At 54.3% G+C, this 21,306-nt stretch overlaps 6 protein-coding genes across 6 annotated transcripts; 4 read left to right on the top strand and 2 right to left on the bottom strand.

Moving 5' to 3' along the window:
• Positions 1-780: 780 nt before the first annotated feature.
• CCOS01_16668 (uncharacterized protein) lies at positions 781-4,917 on the bottom strand (the record flags this gene model as incomplete). Its single annotated transcript, XM_060464804.1, has 3 exons — positions 781-4,198; positions 4,620-4,828; positions 4,915-4,917. The coding sequence occupies 3 exons, from the start codon at positions 4,915-4,917 to the stop codon at positions 781-783; spliced, it is 3,630 nt and encodes a 1,209-aa protein (XP_060304692.1).
• A 1,562-nt stretch (positions 4,918-6,479) lies between these two features.
• On the top strand, positions 6,480-6,680 carry CCOS01_16667 (uncharacterized protein; the record flags this gene model as incomplete). Its single annotated transcript, XM_060464803.1, has 1 exon — positions 6,480-6,680. One exon carries the CDS (start codon positions 6,480-6,482, stop codon positions 6,678-6,680), a length of 201 nt encoding a protein of 66 aa, XP_060304691.1.
• A 2,818-nt stretch (positions 6,681-9,498) lies between these two features.
• On the top strand, positions 9,499-9,957 carry CCOS01_16666 (uncharacterized protein; the record flags this gene model as incomplete). The annotated part of the gene is made up of 1 exon (XM_060464802.1): positions 9,499-9,957. The coding sequence occupies one exon, from the start codon at positions 9,499-9,501 to the stop codon at positions 9,955-9,957; it is 459 nt and encodes a 152-aa protein (XP_060304690.1).
• Positions 9,958-12,530: 2,573 nt separating this feature from the next.
• Positions 12,531-14,591, top strand: CCOS01_16665 (F-box domain-containing protein; the record flags this gene model as incomplete). Its single annotated transcript, XM_060464801.1, has 1 exon — positions 12,531-14,591. The coding sequence occupies one exon, from the start codon at positions 12,531-12,533 to the stop codon at positions 14,589-14,591; it is 2,061 nt and encodes a 686-aa protein (XP_060304689.1).
• A 657-nt stretch (positions 14,592-15,248) lies between these two features.
• CCOS01_16664 (uncharacterized protein) lies at positions 15,249-16,774 on the bottom strand (the record flags this gene model as incomplete). The annotated part of the gene is made up of 3 exons (XM_060464800.1): positions 15,249-15,490; positions 15,551-16,645; positions 16,702-16,774. The coding sequence occupies 3 exons, from the start codon at positions 16,772-16,774 to the stop codon at positions 15,249-15,251; spliced, it is 1,410 nt and encodes a 469-aa protein (XP_060304688.1).
• Positions 16,775-19,213: 2,439 nt separating this feature from the next.
• CCOS01_16663 (uncharacterized protein) lies at positions 19,214-21,253 on the top strand (the record flags this gene model as incomplete). Its single annotated transcript, XM_060464799.1, has 4 exons — positions 19,214-19,445; positions 19,516-19,964; positions 20,024-21,030; positions 21,139-21,253. 4 exons carry the CDS (start codon positions 19,214-19,216, stop codon positions 21,251-21,253), a joined length of 1,803 nt encoding a protein of 600 aa, XP_060304687.1.
• Positions 21,254-21,306: the final 53 nt, after the last annotated feature.

The raw sequence follows: 21,306 nt of genomic DNA, 5'->3' as shown, positions 1-21,306 counted from the left end.
TGAACCACCGTAGGACATCCTCAACAGTCAGGAGTATATATATATAGGGAACGCGCGAAGTCTCAACTGGGCCCTATGAAGAGGGATTCGGATGCAGCTTCACAAATTGCACTACGGATACATACACAGGCTACATCTGCCCGATTCTGGCAAGTGACACACATACCGGCACCATGGGATTTGATTGCCACCACCATAATCAAAGGCGATCAAGAAAGGGAGCAAAATTAAACCATAATTATAGGCCTGACTGATACATACACATTATCCACTCGACCACTACCAACACGTCGACATCCACAAGGTTTCCGTATCATGAACAAAAAAAGCATACTTTGTATTTCCTATTCATAACGCCATTCTCTCCATTTCCCCAGTTCAGGCCCCCAAGCCATAGGTAGTATCTTTCTATAAGCTCTCTGTTCTTTGCGCTGAAATTTGTCCCCAGACCACACCGGGAGCTCCATGCAGACCCATGACCAAAGGTGGGGTCGGTTGTCGTCGTTTCAACTTTACCCTCAGAGTCGTCAGTCACATGGACCCGGATCGAAAAACAATAACCAGAGAAAAAAAAAGGGTAAAAAGAAAATTTCGTCTTGTTGCGTCAAATGGCTCTCTCTAAGCACATCCGGCTCCGCCTCAGAACGAAAAGCCGTGCTGTTCAAGATTGCTCTTTAGGGTATCTTGACCAAATTTTACTCCATGGCCGTAGCGTACGGCCGGCCCCTTTCCACCAGTCCCTCATGTCTCTTCCCCCCATCATCAATTCGTTTGCTTCCTTCACTCCTCGTCAACCTCCTGGCACCAAGGGTGCGCGAGAACCTGGTTAATGTCATATCTCGCAGCCACATCCCGGTTGAGCATGCACCGCACCAGGTCAATGCTTTCGTCGCTCATCGTCCACGGGACTCGAAGGTCTCGGTCCATGATTTCGTCAATGCTGTAGAACGGGTTCTCCTTATAGATGATCGTGTAGAGCAAAATTCCGAGCGCCCAAACATCTTGCTCCTTGCCACCGTATGGCTTGCCAGCGAGTACCTCGGGAGCAGCGTAATCTGACCAGTCAGTTTCAATCACGATATAGGGGAAGCTATAAGACTTACCAATAGTGCCGACAAATACGTCAAAGGGGCCGTTCTTGATGTACGCTGCGCTTCCAAAGTCAATCAACTTGATGTTACCCTCGCCGTCCAAGACCACATTCTCGTCCTTGATGTCTCTATGGACCACCAGTGCCTTGGTGTGCAGATGGCCAATAGCCTTGGCAACCTGGACGAAAATACTGCGGCACTCAGCCTCCTCCATGTTGCTGCGGAGCTCAATATAATCGAATAGATCCATGCCCGGTAATCCATGAGGCACCATCTCGATGTAGTAATTGATCTCATCCTCGAAGAAGGATTCCATTTCGACAATATTAGGATGTTGCAGATCGGGCCGGCGCAGGTAGTCGAGAACGTGAATCTCCAGAGGCACTGTGCCGAGCTTGCGATCTCTCGTCCACGTGTCTACAAGGATACGTCGCTTGGTCACGTACTTGAGAACCACCTTCTTCTGCGTCTTCTTATCTTTGGCCAATTTGACCTGACCGTAAGCGCCCTGGCCCATGTCTTCGAGGATCTGGAAGTCATTGATGGACTTTTTCTGCTGTGCTGGCTCAATAACCTTTGGCACGGATGGTTTTTCCTGCTTCTTGTCCGTGGGACGCTGTGAGCCGGTCAACTTTGCAGCGGCCGTCATCGCGACTTCCTTGAGTTGTTTGGTGATGGCAGATGCCGTCGACGACGAAGACTCTCTAGGTTTTGGCTCATCGGAATCCGAGCTAATCTCCAGTGGGGTGTGCGCCGGTGTCTGCCCAGGAGATGGCTGATGCAAGGGAGTTGTCGTTCCAGAGGCGGACGCCGACGTCACACCGAGCGTTGACCGGGCGGCGTGCATGTGCCTGGAGTAAGTAATCCAGAGAGCGAAGACCATTTCTGAGTGGGTGACAGAGAAAGAGTCGTCCTGGTTGTCCCCGTCCTTGTCTTCGTCCTCGTCCTCGATGACGGTCTCTTGGATTACGGTGGATTGTTTTGCGCTTCTGACCACCCGCATCTGCACGTCAACCTTGAGCTCTGACCCATCCCTGTGCTTTCCGGGTACGCCGTCCGGCCGCAAGAAACTCGCAGCCGCATCCGGGCGATTTTCCCGAAGACCCAGAATCGCCGACGCCCGGCGGAAGCTGTGCTCTGGCACCACAATCCCATCCTGCAGTTGAACACCATCCTCTTCCGTCAGAATATGGAGAATCTTTTCAAAGTCGGGCACCAAAGAGTCAATGGCCATGCCGTCGGGCTTTTCGTAGCCAAACAGAGCGCCGCAGAAGACCGCATTTGAGCTTTGAATCTTCAGAGTCTCTGGGTCCACGACGATGATCCCTGCAATATGCGGGAAGCTCGAGACGCGTAGCTCTGTCTTGCCCCGTACTTGCTCGACGCTGCAGGGAATGTTGACTTTGCTTGGGTTTGGGCATGTGAAAAACTTACGCCTCGCAATCTGCGCAAAGTCTACTTCGCCAGTGCGAGGGTCGATGCCTTGCCGAGGAATGCGTGGGATCAGCTTGCCGATATCCACGCCAGGTCTCAGTGACTCAAAGCCCCAAATTGGTGCTGTGGCTCCTGAAATTTTCTGGACAATGCCGTCGTCGTCCAGCTCAATCTGAGCTACATCTTCGTGGATTTCCTCAAGGACCCAAATGAGACCAACCCGCTTCTCCTTTACCCACAAACTGGCGGAACCCGTCGCACCGTTTCGTTTCTGGATTGGAACCACATCACCGCATAAAAGGACGCCTCTCGACCGACTGCTTTGGTGCCGTGAGCTTCCCCTGAGTTTGGGCGGGCTGGGATCTCCACTGTGAACGGTTTGTGCCTTGCGAGTGACAACTTTCGGGGGCTGTGATCTGGAGTTTGGCTTGCTCAAGAGCTGTGCCGTAATCCCACCTCGTCCGCCCAGAAGTGACGTTGACGTTGTCGAAGCAGCAGAAACCGTTGGTGCAGGTGTCGCTGTTTTCGGAATATCTTCCGCCTCTTTGGTAGTGTCTTCAGGATCCATCTGCAGCAGTTTCTTCTCCAACCAATCTCTCCGCTCTTCTTGAACGACCTCTAGAATACCCATCCGCCGCACTTCAGCCTTTGTGACTCCGAAAACCAAGCAAGCAAGGTCGTTGGCCGCGATAATCGTCCATGGCGGTTTTGACTCTGTTGTGAAAATGGCCTGCGCTGCTGGGACCCACCGTGTCGAGTGTCCATGCACAGCCGGGCCAAGTGCACTTGGCATGTTCGCGGTTGTTGGTGAAGCTAGCATCTCTTGAGCTGCCAGATAGGGTTGTGCCATGGTGTCGATGAGCTGCTGGTGAACCGAGACCGGTAGTGTATCTGTGAGCGTTCGCTTCAGGCTAAGTCTTCGAGATGGCGGCGGGGATGTCTTTGCAGTTGTTCCACTCTCGTTCGTCGGCGTCCTGCTCGAGTTTTCCGATTCACTGTCGCCCGTGGCGACTTTCTGATTTTCATCTTGCTGCTTTATTGACGGTCGGTCGTTCGGGGCAAATGTTGCAAATTGGGTCGCAGTTGGAGACTGACTGGGAGACTGAAAGGGTTCAGGGCTTGATGTTCGAGGAATGAAGTTCGCTTCAAAGAGATTCTCCCCCGAAACTTGCGGGGGGCCCGTCAAAGGACCGAGGATGGATTGATCCATGGATGGAAGGTTGCCCGCTCCGACAAGCTGTGCCCTAGCCAGCAAGTCCAGCATGTTCTGAGTCTCGACGTCCCCGGAGGCCCTTGCCTGGGCGCTCGCAAGCGCAACGTTGGAGGGTGAAACGGACCATCCCATCCGGTCTTTCATGAATTCTATGGATCGCTTGAGGACATTTTGCCGGTTGTGTATATACTCCTCGGACTGGTGGGCGAAAGAGAAGGAGTGTAATGACTCGGAGGGGAAGCGGGAGAGGTCTTCGGAGAAGTTAGGTGACGATGGATGAGAGCTAAACGGCATGCCGGGAGGGTTCGCGAGTAGTGTTGTCATAGATGTTGATCTCGATAGACCGATGGAGGAGCTTCTGGAAGGGGCTGCGGAGGGAGCTCGCGAAGACGGTTGTTGTCGAATTCGTCGCAATCCGGATAGACCGAGGCCATGGTCGTGGTCTGTTACAATGGAGGATCTATGACTGGAAAAAGGCCTGTCAGCACGATGATGCCTCAAATGACTATAGACTGCCATGTGATGGACCAGTTGCCACCTGGTGACATCTTTTATGGTGCAGCCGCACCCGTAAGTGACATCCTTCGAGCTTGTCGCCAAGCAAAGCCACACTCAAATTGTTGCTGCCTCTTTTGCCGAAATACCATATCTCGGGTTGTTTTCACGCTCGACTCCCACTTGGTTTGGCCATTGGCATGAGCCATGCCGTGATGCGCTCACGCGGACCTGGCGCATCCCAAACATTAAAGCCCCCTCTGTTTCGTCGCCGAGACGCTTGCCTTGGCATTCTTCAACGCCCGACTCTTCCATGAGCTCGCAATCAGCTCAACAGCTTTGCCGTTCAAGGAATATCACGGTGTAATCGTTGGGAAAGAACCAACCTTGGTGGCACATGGTCGCTGCCGTCTGCGACAGATCCGGCATCGAAGGAAAACCGCATTCGACCGCGGCCAGTGTTGTTGTCGTCGGTTATAACGGCGAGGTTTCCGGTGCTTCGGTTCTTGGGGAGTTGCAGCTGTGTTGTTGGGGTTCTGCTCCTTCCGCGAGGTTCTTCGTGATGTGAATCGGTGCCTGCGAGCCATGGAAAGGCCTGTGTTAGAGAGGGAGGAACATTTCGTGGGTCTGAGGAGAGAGAGACGGGAGGCGGACTCTGTGTTGGGTGGCCGAAGGACGTACCATTGTTGTGAGGTCCCCCATGCGTCTGTAGCATAGTTGAAGAAAGATAGGCAGTCGACTCAGACAAATGTCAGGGTTAAGTAAATGCGGGCAAGAGGCGGATTCGACGATGCAGGCTCGGATTCGGCGGGGTCGAGGAGCGAGATTCGTTCTGGGAGGTATCGGGGTGCGGTCTGGTCTGCTCTGGGACGTGGTGGTGGGAGGGAGCAAATGGCAGTACCGGCAGTAGGTAGGTGTGTTGCTGGCCGAAAGGTAAGGTAGTTAAGGTATGGTGCTGCTGTACGACAGTGGCTGTTCCGGCTAAGGTGGGAGGTAAATGAGGTACGGATGGAACTGCTGCCCAGAAGATACCTCGGGCAGGTAAGGTGAGGCAGGGAGTCAATCAGTGGTGAGGTAAGTTAGGTAGATCGATCAGGCTCGGTGGGCAAGGTTTGCCACAAGGATGAGAGTGTGGGAGTCTTCGACGGGTGGGTGTGCGGTAAGGAACGTTTTTGTTTTTCTGCTTTGGTTGCTGGTGGTGCCGGCGTTGGCGCTGGTGCTGCAATGCTGGTGGTCCGACCAGAATAGAGTAAGGCGAACGAGGGAGGGAGGCTTTTCAGGAAGGATTGATGGACCGATCCAGCAACAAGCGGTCGGGGAGAGATAGAGAGAGAGAGAGAGAGAGAGAGATTGTAGGTAAAGGTGAAGCTGAAGAAGCTGGTCCGTGTAGCGAGCAGCAAAGCAGTTGTGGTACTAGTCAGGTGCGGTACGGTAAGGTATCCGTAGAGCAGGCAAAATGCAAGCAAGTAAGTAGCAGCAAATCCGGCAATAACGTAGTCAGGTAGACAGACAGACGGAGCAGGAGCAGCAGCAGGAGCAGGAAGCAGAGACGCGGACCTGCTCTGGCGGTGGTCCAGTCCGGTCCAATTCAACTCACCGAACGGCCAGGAAAGGGAACGTGAGTCGTCTCGCCGTCCCGTGCTAGTGCCACCTCAGTGCCAGCGCGCCAATGCCAGAATGCCAATGCCAGTGTCAGTGCCGGTGTCAATGCCGCAACCGGATGTCCCTGCTTGGTGGTGCTGGACTCTGGACTCTGGATTCAGGAGTGCTCCAGTACCGGTGCGGATAGAGTGCAGAGTGCTGGGTGTTGCTGGGCTGCCTTGGGTACAATCTGTTTTACCCTTTCTCTATGTGTCTCTTGGCTTCTTCCCTTAATCACTCGAAAATCCCACTCTGGTTCTGTGCCGTTGACAAGCGCAACAAGACAGAGAGTCAGGCAGAGGAGGACGGGCGGGAGGGGCGTAGAGAAGCGAGTGGTCGTCCGTCTTCCAAGGCAAGGCGAGTGACTGGCTTTAACACCCACGTGCAGCTGGCCTCGTGAAAGAATCGTCTGCCGTAATCATACAAGATGACCTAAGACAACAAGCTGGAAAAGTGACAGAAAGCCCCCGGGATTGGTTTTCTGTGGCGTCCACGGTCCTGGGCGGTTCAGTCAAAAGTCCACAATGTTGCGGCAGATGCTTGTCCGAAAAGTGAGGGGCGGTCCTTCGAATGCTTGGAAAATTCCCACTCGTCAAGCGAATCCAATGATGCCGGAGGGCCTTGTAGGTAACAGTGGGTGGTGGCACGTCACGGACGAGGGAGCGGCGTGGGCGGCGGAGCTGGCGGGCGATGAAGACGAGGGAAAGGACGACGGGACAGAGGGCAGCACAAGCTCGCTCGGTGCCAAAGTTGAGATGGTTCGCTTCAGGATGAGTATGTTTGATGAACAAGTAGAAGAGGAATAAGTTTAGGGAATGGGGACGAGGGATGGAAAACCATAAAGACTGAGGGATAGGAAGAGAGGGCGGGGGAGGGAAAAAAACACAAGTCCACTTTCTGCCTCCAGTCATCGAAAATTTTGAGATGCATCTGCGTACGGAGTACACAACTTTTGCTACCAAATCTGCCTATTTCTCTCTACTTTATCATACACGGCACCGCCCACCTTTGGCGTCAAGTAACCTCGTAAAACCCCTTGTTCCCTCTCCAGAAAAACCCTCCCCTCGAATTCCGAACCTCGCGCAGTTATTTGCAGCTTTGGTGGGCGCACAACATGAGTTGCAAGCTTGACTTACAGCTTCGAAAAGCAAACGCATCACTGATTGGGGGGCTTAATATGCGGCAGTGGCCCTGGAAAACATGGCTGCAAAGTGGGGGGCACGCCTGAAGCCCGTACCCTTCACATTCATCGAGCTGTACCTATCTCACTCCTCACTTCATGCTGAAGCTCAGTCTCATCACACATTCACTCACTCACTCACTCACTCACTCACTCACTTTATCCACCACCTCACCTGAAGCAGACCTGGAGGGGACATGCACGTGAAGCAGCAAAGCTCTTCAGCTGGACCGGCGGCGGACCCACCACGTCAACATTGAGCGGCCCCAATCTCCCGGGGAGAACACCAGCGAAGAAAGGGACAGCATACCTTATCCTGGGATACGTCACATTGCCGCAGCCAAGGCCGGCATTACAGTGCCTGACTGAAGCCGCTGTTGAGCCATCATCGCCTAGAGTGGCCCGCCGCCCAACGCTTCCCAAACATGCTTGATACTCATTGGGCAATGCCTCTTATCCGTAGACTCTCCATGTTCGACTTGCCCTACTCGCCATCCGAAACAAACGTTATCGACGCTCTTCTCCTGCCGAACCGCCGGAATTGAGACGAGAAAACGGACGAGCAGGGAAAAGATAAGCCAGCTAATAGCTGCCGACGATGAAAAAAACACACATTCCGTCGTCCGCCCACCAACCACCAGAACAACGGGGCAAATCCCTGTAGATATCTTTTTTCAAGGCGTAGCATCAGTGGCAACGCAACCTCCTGCTAACTGCCCAGACCCAAGTTGTCATCTACCATGCTTTACATATCAAGCACAGAGTAGCGTGTTCTCCAATTGAGGTATCTGTGAGCCTCTTCACCAACACCATCGATTCAAACCGCAAAAGCCGGAAATAAGAGAGTCGGGGTCGTTGCAAACAACCCCGTCAGAGCGACTGAGCAGTTGATGTGCCTCCCTGACATGATCAGGTCTTGCTTACCCGTCTCTGAGCAAAACCAGGAAGGAAAACATTGGCAAGCTGGCCGTTTGGATCAGGACGATTCTAGAGTCAATGAATAAGCGGCGCCTCGGCAGTGCCCTTCACCAAGTTATCTTTGTCTATGCTTGAGCCGTACTTCCGTCTTTACGGAAAGTAGGCTCAAGGTACGAACAGAGACAAGGCCATGGTCTTGACTGGTTGAATAATGTCATTTGCGAACGCAGCATTGCTGGAATCGTGACGGCAACTCATTGATCCTCTTGTTACTTTAGGTAGGTTGTGGTCTCAGTGAATCGTGATTGGCACGATAGCTAGGTGAGCAACACGCGCAGTGTGTTGACGAGAATTTCGGCGACATGGTCGCTTTCCAGGCTTGCCGGCAACCCCGCATTTGGCGTTCTCTTTGCTGGAATCGAAGAATTCCAATCCCATCGAGCTTGCTATGACAGCACAGCGACTTTCTTTAGTCTCCTTCTCGGTCTCGCATGTACCACCAACAAGTCTACACAACCCTGACGACGCCGCGGGAGAGTCGGAAATCAAGTGAACGAGCTGGCATTATCTGCCAAGATATTAGCAGGGTTCGAGGTCGTTTCCCGTTGTAACCAAGTTACCGGAACATATTAGCGATGGGCTGCTCTACATACCTACCTAAGCTCCTGGTACCTGTGGCGGCCGGTCCAGAACACATGCGTACCTGTTATCTTATCGGAAGCTATCGGCAATCGTAAGGTACCTTAAGTACATGAGCAGCACGTGGTTTATATTGACCACAGCAGCTAGTAGTAAAACTTTCCTTTCGTCCCGAGGCAAGGTAAGCTGAGAAAGTAAGTGCACGACCGACCTACGGTTCGGGTTCTGCATCAAAGCTGTGACACTCGCTATCCAGGTATGGGTGAGCGGATGCGATTTGTCTCTGTCGCATCCAAGACAACGAAGCATTGTCCGTTTAGTTTGACAGATTCGCGATTTGCGTAGTCGAGAAACTGTCAATCTGCCTCAAAGTGTAGCTTTTGTACGGATGGGGTTTGAGACAGCCGGTCACCAGACTACATAATGGAGATCACTTGGCAAGGAGTCGATGAGCGGTAGAGTCGTATCTTGTGGAGGGTACCGAGACAAGAGAGCGGCATGAGAAGAGCGTTCTCTCTGTACTAGGGCATACTTTGCGATCTTCTTAGATAACTAGAGTCTGTGACGAGGTGTCGCGTGGCTCACCGCTTGCTACGTTCTTATCTCGTACCCGGGTCGCATGATATGTCATGACGGTACGCAGAATTCCGATTTTCGGGCTGAGCTGCATCAGGCGACCAAGCGAATGTGTGTCTAGTGGTGCTAGAGCCGCTGCATTGACAAAACGGGGCTAGGGCGTGGAAAACTCGTGAACGTGTTCAGGATCGTAGTATCAGATTGCCATGACGGATCTGAATGCAGATCTGCCAAAGACTCGCGACCCTGCCAAGACTGCAAAATCAACCGGCTAGAAAGAAGAACATGTGCCTTCCAAACAAAGCGCGGCGATGTCAGCTTCGGCCAAGCTTCAGACGAACAGTGCTGGTCCCACTGACGGGTCAGAATCCGGACCGATCATGGCGGAAGATTTGCAGCGCTTGCCTCTTAAGCAGCTATCTACCAGCCGCACGGCTTTCTTGGAGCTCTCGAAAGAGCTGTGGCGAGGATCTCCAGAAAGAAAGGATCCTGAAGACAGATCCGATTGTCACCGTGTCTCTCGTAAACGTGGAGCGGGAGTGCTAGCCCCGCCAAAACCTCCGAATTCGGGTTCCAGAGAATGTTCCCCGTCTAAGGTTGTTCGGATGCAGCCATGGCAAAGAGCGAGGGAGAGAGAAAAAGACGGGGTTCGGCCGCCAACATGGCATTCTCCTCCGACAGGCAAAAGTCGGATCGAATGCCGTCTGCGGGGAGGCTGGGACACCAAAGACATGCTCCATGTCAGCTTTGGCACGAGGAAAGGTATCTAAGAGCAGCAACCGACCCAGGTGCTTGCCTCGCACCCAACCACATGTTCCTTGACCGAAATCGATCAGAAACAGAAACGTCCTGCCAAATCTGAGCTTGGCATATCCGTAACTTATTTGACCTTGTATCTTGACGAGTCAGTTCGCTCCCGCCAGTTTCGAGTGCAGTTGTTTCCCCGAGTCGGACAATCGGCAACTTATTCCCAACAACGACTTCAGATGGAGAAGAGACAAAAGTATCCGCAACGCAAGTGGTCCCAGGAAGGACTGTGGGAATGCTCTGACAGGCTCGAGAGACGGCGCCGCGGCCGTGCAGACAGTGAGCGGAAAGACGCCTTGAACGTCCCGGCGAGGGCGATGGCGGTTGGAGAAGTGAGGAGCAAGTTCCTCCAATGAGCGATGATAGAAACGGCAAAGCCGTGCTGCAACTTGCTAGTCGGTTCAGATACACCACACCAAGTGCGTTCAAGAGTTCAAGGGTCCAGCCAACACGCTAGCGAGCTAGAGACTGTTGGGTACCGCTCAGGATTCGTCCTGCAGATCTGGTGTTCAGGTCCCTGCTTATTGTAGACCCTCAAGAGGCGGAGGACCCTGCGATATGTTGCTGATTGCAGCAGGACATAGTGTGTCTTTTTCGGAGCATGAACGAGGTATGGTCGACGAGCCGTGTTGTGCCTGACGTACCATGACCTGGCGGTGATGATAAGGCAGATAGATTGCTTCTGAGAATTTGTCTCGTCGGATTGCACGTCAGTTGACTGAAAGAATGGCGGGATAAGGGATGGTGATGGTGCCACGAAAAGGAAGAAGGTGACTTGGACAAGTGCTCATGTCATGCTCTCGCTCCCGCCTCTTGGGGGTCTTGGGGGGGCAAGTGCGGTGTCAGTCAGCAGCGGTCTGAATGGCTGTGTAAAGTGGAGCCAGGATCTTCTGTGATCCATTTTTATTCACCAGCAGCCGTAACGATTGGAGAGGGTAACATCGAGGAAGGAGAGGGCTTTCCTGTCTGCACTCCGGGCGGACCCCTCCTTCTTCCCCCCTCGTCCTTCCCCCACCTGCCCGCTCTTTGCGCCGGGCCACGGGCCCCGCACGATGCACCATGTGGATACCTCACGGCAGAGGTATCTTTCTTGCGTTTCGGCCGCTACTGTCGACTTCTCTGAGTTCCCATGTCTTGCCTGGTTTTTTTTTTTTGCCTCCTCTGGTCTGGCCTGGCCCTCACTGTGCCTCTTTGCTCGTACTGGCGGTGGCTTCTGCTTCCAGACTCTTTTCCGCCGCCATGCCTTTCCCCCAGCTATACAGAGCTATTGAATCCGGCTAGAAAGGCAGGTGAGAATATCCCAGCCAGCTCCATCCGTTTCGGCGGGGACTTTGTTTCCCAAGTCTTGGCTCCAAGCAGCCGAAATCCCGAACAGCCTGCTGTATGTGCATAGCAATGCAAGGTAGAGAGACACGAGAACATCGCCAGTGGCCATCTTCAGACCCTTGGCCCTGGAGGCATTTACGAGCACTGTCGACCGTCAGACTGACCCGTTGGTGTGAGTGATGGGCATTATGTATGGCGAACCCGGGACCCATCGGTGTCCATCGATAAGGAGGGTCCTTGTTTCGCCGACACAAAGGGGATGGATGGTGGGATGGGATGGGATGGGATTGGGGGGTGTGAGGGCCGTTTTGTGCTTCCGTCCAGAGCGCGTTTTAAGCTTCTACTTACTCCCCTTACCCGGCCTTCGGTGCGGTCTACCACAGTAAGGTATTGTGTCGGTCGTTCCATGTGTGAGTGGTTTTGTTTCCGCTCGACTCGACAACTTTTTTCTTGTTCTTTCTCTTTTAGCCCCCCCATCCGCCGACCTCTTCTCTTCTTCTTCAACTGCCACCCTCTCACCATCCCCTCTCTCACTCTTCGCAGCCTTGTTCGTGTCCCAGACACATCCTGCTCGTGTGACCTTCCACACAGGAATCAGAGGCCATGATATCTTGAGTCTTCGGTGTGCCATGTGCTCCGCCCCAACCCGTAAGGACTCCTTCCTCCAGCCTTCTGAGGCTCCACACCCCGCTACCTGCACCGGCTGACCTCCATTATCGATAGCCGGCTCACACCCGTTCAGATAGCAGATCTCCACCAAAAATTCCTGGACCCTGGCCACCCCTCCATCCTGACCCCCCTTCTAAGAGAGCCGACAGCCTTCAAGACCATAACCTCTCCCCGATTACTCGCGCTTCATGTCTCATCCGTCTTCCTAGAGACTTGGCCTGTCTTTCGTCTGTTTCTCTGTGTGCCTGCGATCATCTCTTGCGACGTCGAATATGAAATAGGACCATCCGCCGACCGTTCCGAGCCTTTCCTCAACTCACCGGGACTAAGACGTGGACCACCGAGCTCAGCTTCACTGCCCCGCGCTACCTAACCTCGCCAACAAAGACGATACTGGGAGAAATTGCGCAACTTTGAGAAAACGGACTCGGTCGCAGTTTGACTGTGGCAAAAAAATTACAGCATTATTCGACGTCTTCTGTTCCTTGTCTAGAGGCGTTTTGTCCTTCAACCAGCTATCTCACTTGGTCAAGTCTTCGCTATGGCTGACATCGAAATCCCCGCCGGTCCGGCTCCTATGGAAGTCGTTGATGAGCAAGGCCCAGGCCTTTCAAATCCCTCAGGAAAAGCCAAAGGCCGGCACCGCGTGCTCTGTGGTGTGCAACGAATGTCGTCTACGCCTTCGTTGGCGAGGAGTGGCCGCACTAGATCACACAGCAATCCTCAACGTCCGAGGGGGAACGTTTCCTGCGTGAGCTTGGCAGGACCCTCAACCGCGGGGACCTCGTTCACTGGCGACTCTTATTTCCCCGCAGGCGCAACAGCATCAGGCTATGTCAGTGCCTCATCTTCCGTTCCAGGAACACCATCTAGCGAAATCATCCAGTTCGTAGGCATTGATGGCCGACTTGCTATTCGCCGGGTCGACAATGTCTTCCCTACTACGCAATCACCGGGAGCCCAAACCATTGGACTCCCATCCGATTTAAGGACGACGAATAAAGCCCAGGTTGCCAACCCCGCGGTTCCCAAGCGTGGCTTCAACTTCTGGGAGAACATGCCACACGAGATGCGCGTGCACATCTTCTCCTATCTATCACCCAAACAGCTTGTACGAGCTTCACGAGTTAGCAAGACTTTCCACAAGATCTGCTTTGATGGGCAGCTTTGGACGTCTTTTGACGCCACGGAATTTTACCAAATCATCCCTGCCGAATCTCTTGCAAGAATCATCGTAGCCGCTGGGCCCTTCATCAAGGACCTCAACCTCAGGGGCTGCGTTCAGGTCGAACACTATAAGAGGGCCGAGGTAGTCGTCAAGGCCTGCAAGAACTTAGTCAACGCGACGCTCGAGGGATGCCGCAACTTCCAGCGCAACACGTTACACAGCCTGTTGAGAACGAACGATAAGCTCGCTCAGCTCAATTTGACTGGTTTGACAGCGGTCACCAACATGTCGTGCAAAATCATTGCCGAGTCATGTCCGCAGCTGGAGATGTTCAACGTCTCATGGTGCGTACATATGGACGCGAGAGGTATCAAGGCAGTAATCGAAGGGTGTCCGAGGTTGAAGGATTTGAGAGCGGGAGAGGTCAGAGGATTCGACAATCTCGAGGTCGCCGAAACGATATACAAGACGAACAGGCTGGAAAGACTGGTTCTGAACGGCTGTGCCGAGCTCAACGACCGCGCGCTCAAGGTCATGGTTCACGGCGAAGACCCCGAAATCGATATCCTCACCGACCGACCGATCGTTCCCCCGAGGAAATGGCGTCATCTCGACCTCAGCCGCTGCGCCCGTCTGACTTCCCAGGGCGTCAAGGCTCTGGGATACAACGTCCCGGAACTCCAGGGCCTGCGCCTGTCCGGCTGCACCGCCCTCACGGACGCCGCGCTGGAGCCAATCTTCGCATCGACTCCGCGCCTCACACACATTGAGCTCGAAGACCTCTCCGACCTCACAAACGCCCTCTTCTCAGAACACCTGGCTAAGGCACCCTGCGCGCCGTGGCTGGAGCACCTCTCCATCAGCTACTGCGAGAACCTCGGCGACAGCGGCGTCCTCCCCATCGTCAAGAACTGCGTCAGCCTCCGGGCCATCGATCTCGACAACACCCGCATCAGCGACCTTGTCCTCGCCGAGGCGGCCTTCATGGTCAGCAACCGCTCCCAGAGCAACGCCGTCAAGCCAAAACCCAAGGTCGGCCTGCACATGGTCGTCTACGACTGCCAAAACGTCACCTGGACCGGCATCCGCGAGGTCCTCTTCCGCAACGCGCAGTCCAAGCCGTCCATGGCCGAGATTGGCAAGTTCGCCTACGCGTCCGAGGCCATTGGCCTCAAGTGCTTTTACAAGTTCCAGATGACTGTCGACGAGCACATGAAGCGCGTGCTCCGCGGGGACCTCGCTGCCGCCAACCGCCTCGAGCACCGGTGGGCCGATTACATGCAGGCGAGCGAGGAAGCCGGGACCACGGGCGCCGGTCACCGCCGGCGCAGACGAAGAGCGAGGGAGGCGCAAATGTTGCATGCCGACGAGGAGGAGGGCGGTAACGGCGGTCGGAGGCGGGGTCGAACCGTCGGGGCGTGCACGATTATGTAGTGGGAGACAATTCTTCAGCTCGTGATCGTGTAAGTGAGACCCTGAAGTCTCACTTGGGGAAGAAGTCTGTCTTTCCAGCCACATTCTTTCCGACGATTTCTTCGTCACATGGGTCACATATTCACTTGGCGTTCTGGAGCCATCACACACACACACACACAAGAGACAGCAAACACTCTTAACTTCCATTACTAGATCTGGGATGCAGCATCATCTTCAAGCCCGTGGAACGGAATTGAAACCCGGCGTCTCGCATCAGCAAAGGCGCTTTTATGCAGCATATTCTGTACTTATTTTTTTTTTTATTTTACAGCTGGAGTATTAGATGGGAATCTGGGTTCGGAGGAGATATTGGCCTATTCCAAGGGGGTCTTTGGATGTGGAATCGAGGAATTTACCTCTTGTACTTACGTGAAGGAGAAGCACTCTCTCTTAACTCCACTTCAAGGTTGGATAAATAGGCTACTTCAATTGCACACACACCACACATTTCCTCAGTACAAATGTCATCGGAGCCATAACCTCACTTAGCTTTTCACGCAGTAGTGTGAACATAGACTGAATATTGAAAGCTACCCTTTTGGTATTATTCTCGAAAAAGTTCAGAGGCTAATCCACCCAGTAATTAGGTCGGACACTTTACCGGTCGCCGTGCTTTTACATGTCGCCGTGCTGGCGAATGTAACGCCGAATCTTGTCCTGAAAGACGTCGTCCTCGTCCCGCCGCTCATCACCCTCCATGACGTACATATCGTCGTCCTCGTCCTCGTACGGATCGCGGGTGTCAAACTCCTCCTCATCCGAGGCATTGGCGTTGCGGAACAAGTAGGCGTGGCGATCGTACTCGTCCTCGGAATCGACCTCATCTTCGGGGTAATCCGCCGTGTAGTGATTCTCGGCTATGCGCACATTCATGTCAGTAAATGAGAGACAGAGCTTTGTTCGGTCCACAGACTTACCATTCTCGTCTTCATCATCGTCAAGATCCGAATCGTCGTCCTCGTTACCGTAAAACAGTTCCAAATCCTCTTGCGAATCGAACCTGAGCACACCAATCTGCTCGGGCGGAATCTCCGCCAGCACCGGCTTCGAAGGCGCGAGCTCGTACACCTCAATAACGTAGTCGTCGTCGCTCTCGTCGTCGTCTTCGCTCGCCTCCGTCATAGCTTCGTCGCCGCCATTGAGCTTCTTGACCATTTCCGGGTGGCGCTCGGCAAAGCGTTTGGCTGGCGCCTTGGGCTTGAAGCGTGAAGGCGACGCAACGGCGGACGGCGAGCGCGGCGGCTGCTGCGGCGGCTGCTGCTCCATAGCCTGGAGATTCAGCCCGATCTCGTGGAGAACCCATTGGTCCATGTCGGCCGCGATCTTGCTCATATCCTGCGTGGGAGCCGCGCCGGGCATGGGCTTGCGCTGCGGCTCTCCGCTAGGCGTCTCCGGCCCTGTCGTCGCCTCGGAGGCTGCACGCGAGGGAGGGGGGCGTTTGGCAAGTGGCTTCTTAGGCGCCGGCTTGTGGTCCTCCTTCATCTCAACATCAGCTGGCAGACCCTCCGTGGTCATCGTCGTCGGTGTGGTGCCGCCAGACGCCGTGGCGACCCGGCGTGCGCTCTTCTTCTTCCCCCGCTCCACGAACACGGCTGTCCCGTAGCGTCCCCGCTTGGAGACACCACCGGCCTTGAGTATAGTGCTGCCCCCAGGCGAACTCATGGCCGACCTGGACATGTGGAATCGTCTCGGCTCGGTGGCGGGATTCTGAGGGCGTTGCGGATCGGAGGCGGTCTGCGGCAGGGGCTTCTGTGCATCGAGCTGGGTCCGTGGCGGCGGCGCCACTACCGGTGCCTTTCCTGTCGGAAGAGCATGGCTGCTCGAGTGAGGTGGGCGATGCGGGCTCGAGATCTCGTCACCGGGCTTCGACGTCTGGATGACCGGTATGGAGGGTTGCGATGGGTGCTGTGCTGCGGCGGCAGCGGCAGCGGATCTTGCGCTGGCTTTGGCGAGGCGCCTCTGGTAGACCCAGCTGCTGCCGGCAAGATGTCGTTTGGATCCCGGCTCGAGTTCTGTCTCCTATTAATTTGTCCGTCCGTTGATTGTAAAAAGGGAAGAGCGGTCGTACGAAGGTAGGTGACCGGAGCATCTTCATCGCCCCGCTTCCTCTTGATGTGGATCAGTTGAGGAGGGGCAGACATGATGGGCTAGAGAGAATAATAGAGACTGCGAAATCAGAAAAACGTAAGGAACGGGGGTGTTATCGGGGTCGTGAATGATTTGTTGTGGATGCCGAGAAATAAATCAAGCGCTCAGAAGTTGCATAGACAGTTCCTGGATTAGACTGGATCTGTTGCGACGTTGCAATTCATGCAGTTCTGGTTGACGATGGTTTTTCTGGAAGGTGGATTTTTCTGGAAGCAGCCGCTAAGGCACACGGCAACCACATGTCGAGCACACCTACCTTAGGTCGTGACAGTGTGCTGTAGAGCTGCGATAAGAAATTCTTATCGCAGTATCACGTCATTGGCCAAGAATCTCACCGCTTCCGGCAGAAAATACGCCGGGCTGAGGATGGGGGAAATGGAAGCCCCGCCATTTCCGATCACGGTTGAGTTTCCCACCTTTTTTGAGCAGCACAAGCGTCAAGGTTCTAGATGCTGGATGAGATACGGCCAATTGAGCGTCTGAAATCATCCAGGAACGCTTCCCAAGCATCTTGAGTGCTATCATGTTGGTTTTTGAAAATTTCCAGATGACTGAGACATGGGGAGCTGGTCCCCGCTCTCGCTGAGCTTGGCGACATTCGAAACCTCTGCAGCATCTAGATACCCTTCCTCACTTGTGTAGCCTTTGGACAGGAGACGCTACTTTGGAGTTTTGCACGCGACCACCTCAGCCACCACGCCTGCGTATGGATCTCAAGGCAGTGGTGCTGAGATAAAAGGTCTATGGTATTGGTGTGTACTGCGTAGGTTTCGTAGGCTGCAACTTCGTTGATAAATAAACATTTGAGATGGAATTGTAGCTGATTGCCAGAGAAATACCCATTCCACGGAGCTTGTTTGGCATGATGGAGATGGCTGTTAGCTCAATGTCTGAAGTTGCCGTCCCGGTCTGGGCCAGGCCCTCCAGTTCCAACTTCATCCACTGGGACCCACGACCAGCTTACCTTAGCCCAGCGACTGTGGAGCTGCATGGCTCGTGCGGTGCTAGAAAGTCTCCGATACTTTGGAAACGGGAGCAAACATAGCCAATGGCCATGTCCCAGCGACTCCCCTGTTCTCGGGATGCATCAGGGATGATGACGCACAAAGCATGCCGGCGCTGAGATGGAGCAGCTGGGTGGCCATTGACTGCGGTGCTGATAACCGCTACTCTATGCTGGGGCAATGATTTGCGGGAGCTTCAGGTCGCGCATTGAGTGTTGCGTCGGGAGCTAAACCGCCAACAAAACTTGGATCAAACGGGGGAGGAATGGGTAATGTTGGTGAAAGAGAGGAAGCGGCGATCTCATCTCATACCTCAGCACAGGTTTCTACTTCTATGGTCCATTCTCGTCTCATCAGGGACCAGCAATCGCCATGTGCCATACAAAATAGATGGTGCAATCCAGCTCAATTGCTGACAAGTCCGGGTCTTATTTCTCATAGCGTTAGAAGCCATGGCAAACAAAGTCCCCGACTGCAGGTCGCAAACCAGATTGCATTCAAACTCGGGCAAGTAAGGAAGCTGAAAGTGAGCAAGTGCTTTGCCTCAACTTTTCCTACCACCTTAGAAGGCTTAGATAGCAATTAGCCTCCTCCATGACCTCGTCCTTCCCAACCTCTTTCACAGTCTCCTTCCTCTCCGGCCGGCACACCCCAACCTTTGACATGGCACATACGACATACGGAATAATCATGCAATGAACCCCTCCTGTGCCGCAGCTTCCCTGTTCTGAGCTGCTGCACCTCCCACCCACCTCACCCAGAACAAGGTACGGGCTTCTTGATCTCTCTGCTATCTGAGCTCCTCTCACCCAGCTCGAAGCATCTGCACGTTACGTTTCTCCTTCGGCCTCCGTATGGCCTTGCTGCAGTAAGCTCTGCCCCATTCTCCTCGTACTCTTCCAAACCCCAACCAGCTCGTTCCCTCAAAGCCGTTTCACTCGCACAAAATACGCAGCCCCCGAATCTTCCTCGTTGGCGTCGTTGCGTGAAACACTCATCCGGAGACTCCACACTCCAGATTCCTCTCGTAGAATTGTCTCGCACCCTTTGGTGTTCTTCCATTTCTTTTTTTCCTTCACCAAAAGTCAATCCCATCACCTTTGACGCCTTCTTGCTTCCTACGCCTAGCGCCGCATTTTAAGGTATCGCCCAGAGACAGCCGCATTCGTCAGCGTTGTTGCCCATCTCAACCCGCCACCCTCGCTGTGGGTTTCAAGGGAACGGCTTCCTTCTCTGCCATTTTCATCGAGTTTTCCTTCCCGAAAGGTTTCTCTTACCTGTGCTGACTTGAGCCGTGATAGAAGGGCAGCCGACGAAGAGAATCCACCTTTTCAAACGCTCGTCCTTGTGCGATTGAGTTGGCCGAGTGACGACGAGAGTTAAGCTACCCAACTTCAACCTACTTCGCCGCGGAGGCCGTCGTCGACAATGGTTTCCGTGACCATCACCTACAAGCAGCCCGGGACGCAGCCTCCCATCTTTGTCGCCGGCTCCTTCTCAAATCCAAAATGGGAGCCCCAGGAGATGGACTTCACCACCGAAGATGGTGGAGAACACACGTTCTACAAGAACATTGAAGTTCGGCCAAACACGCAGGTCGAGTACAAGTTCCGTGTTGGTCTAGGGGACTGGTGGGTTCTTAACGAGACTGCAGCTATAGGTATGTTTGCCCCCAAGTTGCGCAATGCTGCGTTTTCAGCAAGCTCGTCTAACATGGACGTAATCTACAGTCACCGACGGATCTGGCAATCGTAACAACCTTCTGACAGCACCTGCGTCTCAAGAGTTGAAGGAACTCAACGGTGTGAACGGCGACAGCCAACCTGCAAGCGAAAACGCCTCAACTTCCGAAGACGTGAACGCGTCAAAAGCTGCCAGAGAGTATACTGCTGCCCAGCTTGAGCCGAAAACAAAGCTCCAAGATTATCTCAAGGACGAGGAGCGGCAAAGACTTTCGTCGACCCCGATCGGCCAAGTTGCGGACACCGCCGCAGAGGTCGCTGATACCGCCGAGAAACTTGACGCCGAGGTCGACATGTCTAGACTTGCAGCGCTCCCCAAGGGCGTGGAGCACCTTAAGGACGAGGAAAGGGGGCGTCTGTCTTCGACGCCGATTGAACAAGTTGCGAGCACTGCGGCTGAGGTTGCCGATTCTGCCCAGAAGCTAGACGCTGATGAGGTATGTGCCAAACAAGCGGCAGACTCATAATTGTAGAGCCATGACTGACAGTATGATAGGATCTTAAGGAAGAGGACTCGGACGACTGTCCTGCACCTTTATTCGCTCACGAAGCTCTTGGACCCTACGAGCCTTCAGCTGATGACGAAGATGAAATTCCAAAGGACTACGATCATCATGGCACTGTGGAGTACGATGTCGACGAGTATGACCTCAATGATCCCACCCTCGAGCGGTGGCCCTCTAACAGGGACGGAATCATCGATGCCGTGCGCAAGGTCGAGACTGGGCGCAACGAGGATCAGACTGCTTTCTATGGCGCGCCCATTTCACCTGTAAATGGAACACGCCGGGCCAGTTCTGATCAATACTTCGATGAAGCTGTCCTTTCGTCTGGCCCCTCTAGTCCGGGCTCCACCAAGAGGCTGGAGCTTCCGCGAAAGTCACACGGCTCCATGGTCTCGGACAGATCACTCCTTTCTCTGGGATCAATCGCCGAAGAGGATAAGGAGACTCCGAATGCCGAGGAGGCCAATCGCGAGGATGAGGGCTTGGTCAGAGTTCCGAGCCCCGCGGTACGGCCAACGCCGCATGCTTTTACATCTCCCGGGAGTGATGATGACGAGGGAGTCGTTATGAAAGGCTCCAAATCCAGGAAAAGCTCAGAGTCGTCAAGCTCAGATTCACCTGCTGCCAACGGCCAGTCCAACGGCAAGCAGTCAAGGGATCTGTCGCCTAAGACTCGCCCCGCCGAGCCTTTGAGCCCTGCCATCCGCGTTGAGCCGCCCCAAGACAGAGCAAGCTCCAGTGTCAGTCAGGACGGCGAACTGGCAAGGGCTTCTGCTTCGAGCCCCGGCGGCGAGGCAACGACCTCCGGCCGCGATGGTGGTCACAAAGGCCAGCTCAAAAAGCGCGGGCCTGCATCGACCGAGCGTCCTGGAACCCCTTCCTCGATACACAGCGTCGCAGACAGCAAAGGAGGCTGGCTCCAGGCCTTCTTCCGCGTATTGTTCGTAGACTGGATTGGTGGACTGTTTAGCCGGTTGTTCGGCAGCAAGAGAAAGGCGTAAGGTCATCTCTCTATTCCGGTTCGCATAGCACAGTGGATCGGTTGCTCGTGTTCTTCTCATTACCTTTTCCTTTGTTTGTCATTATTCCTCACAATATCTGACAGGTTGACTTTTGTCCGCAGGATGCTGGCCACGAGCACGGCTGCCATCGTTGTAGGAGTTGCATGGTGGAAGTTCGCCATGGGCGGCGACTTGACCTGGCTTGAAGCATTGATCTGATGGGTCACACAGAGATGGGAAGGGTGTGTGCGGGCCGAAATTGCAAAGCACCG

Source organism: Colletotrichum costaricense (genome assembly GCF_030867565.1).
Source record: "Colletotrichum costaricense strain IMI 309622 chromosome Unknown Scaffold_32.1, whole genome shotgun sequence".
NCBI lineage: Eukaryota > Fungi > Ascomycota > Sordariomycetes > Glomerellales > Glomerellaceae > Colletotrichum > Colletotrichum costaricense.
The sequence above is the reverse complement of the archived record's forward strand: the minus strand, read 5'-3'. Positions and strand labels throughout refer to the sequence as shown.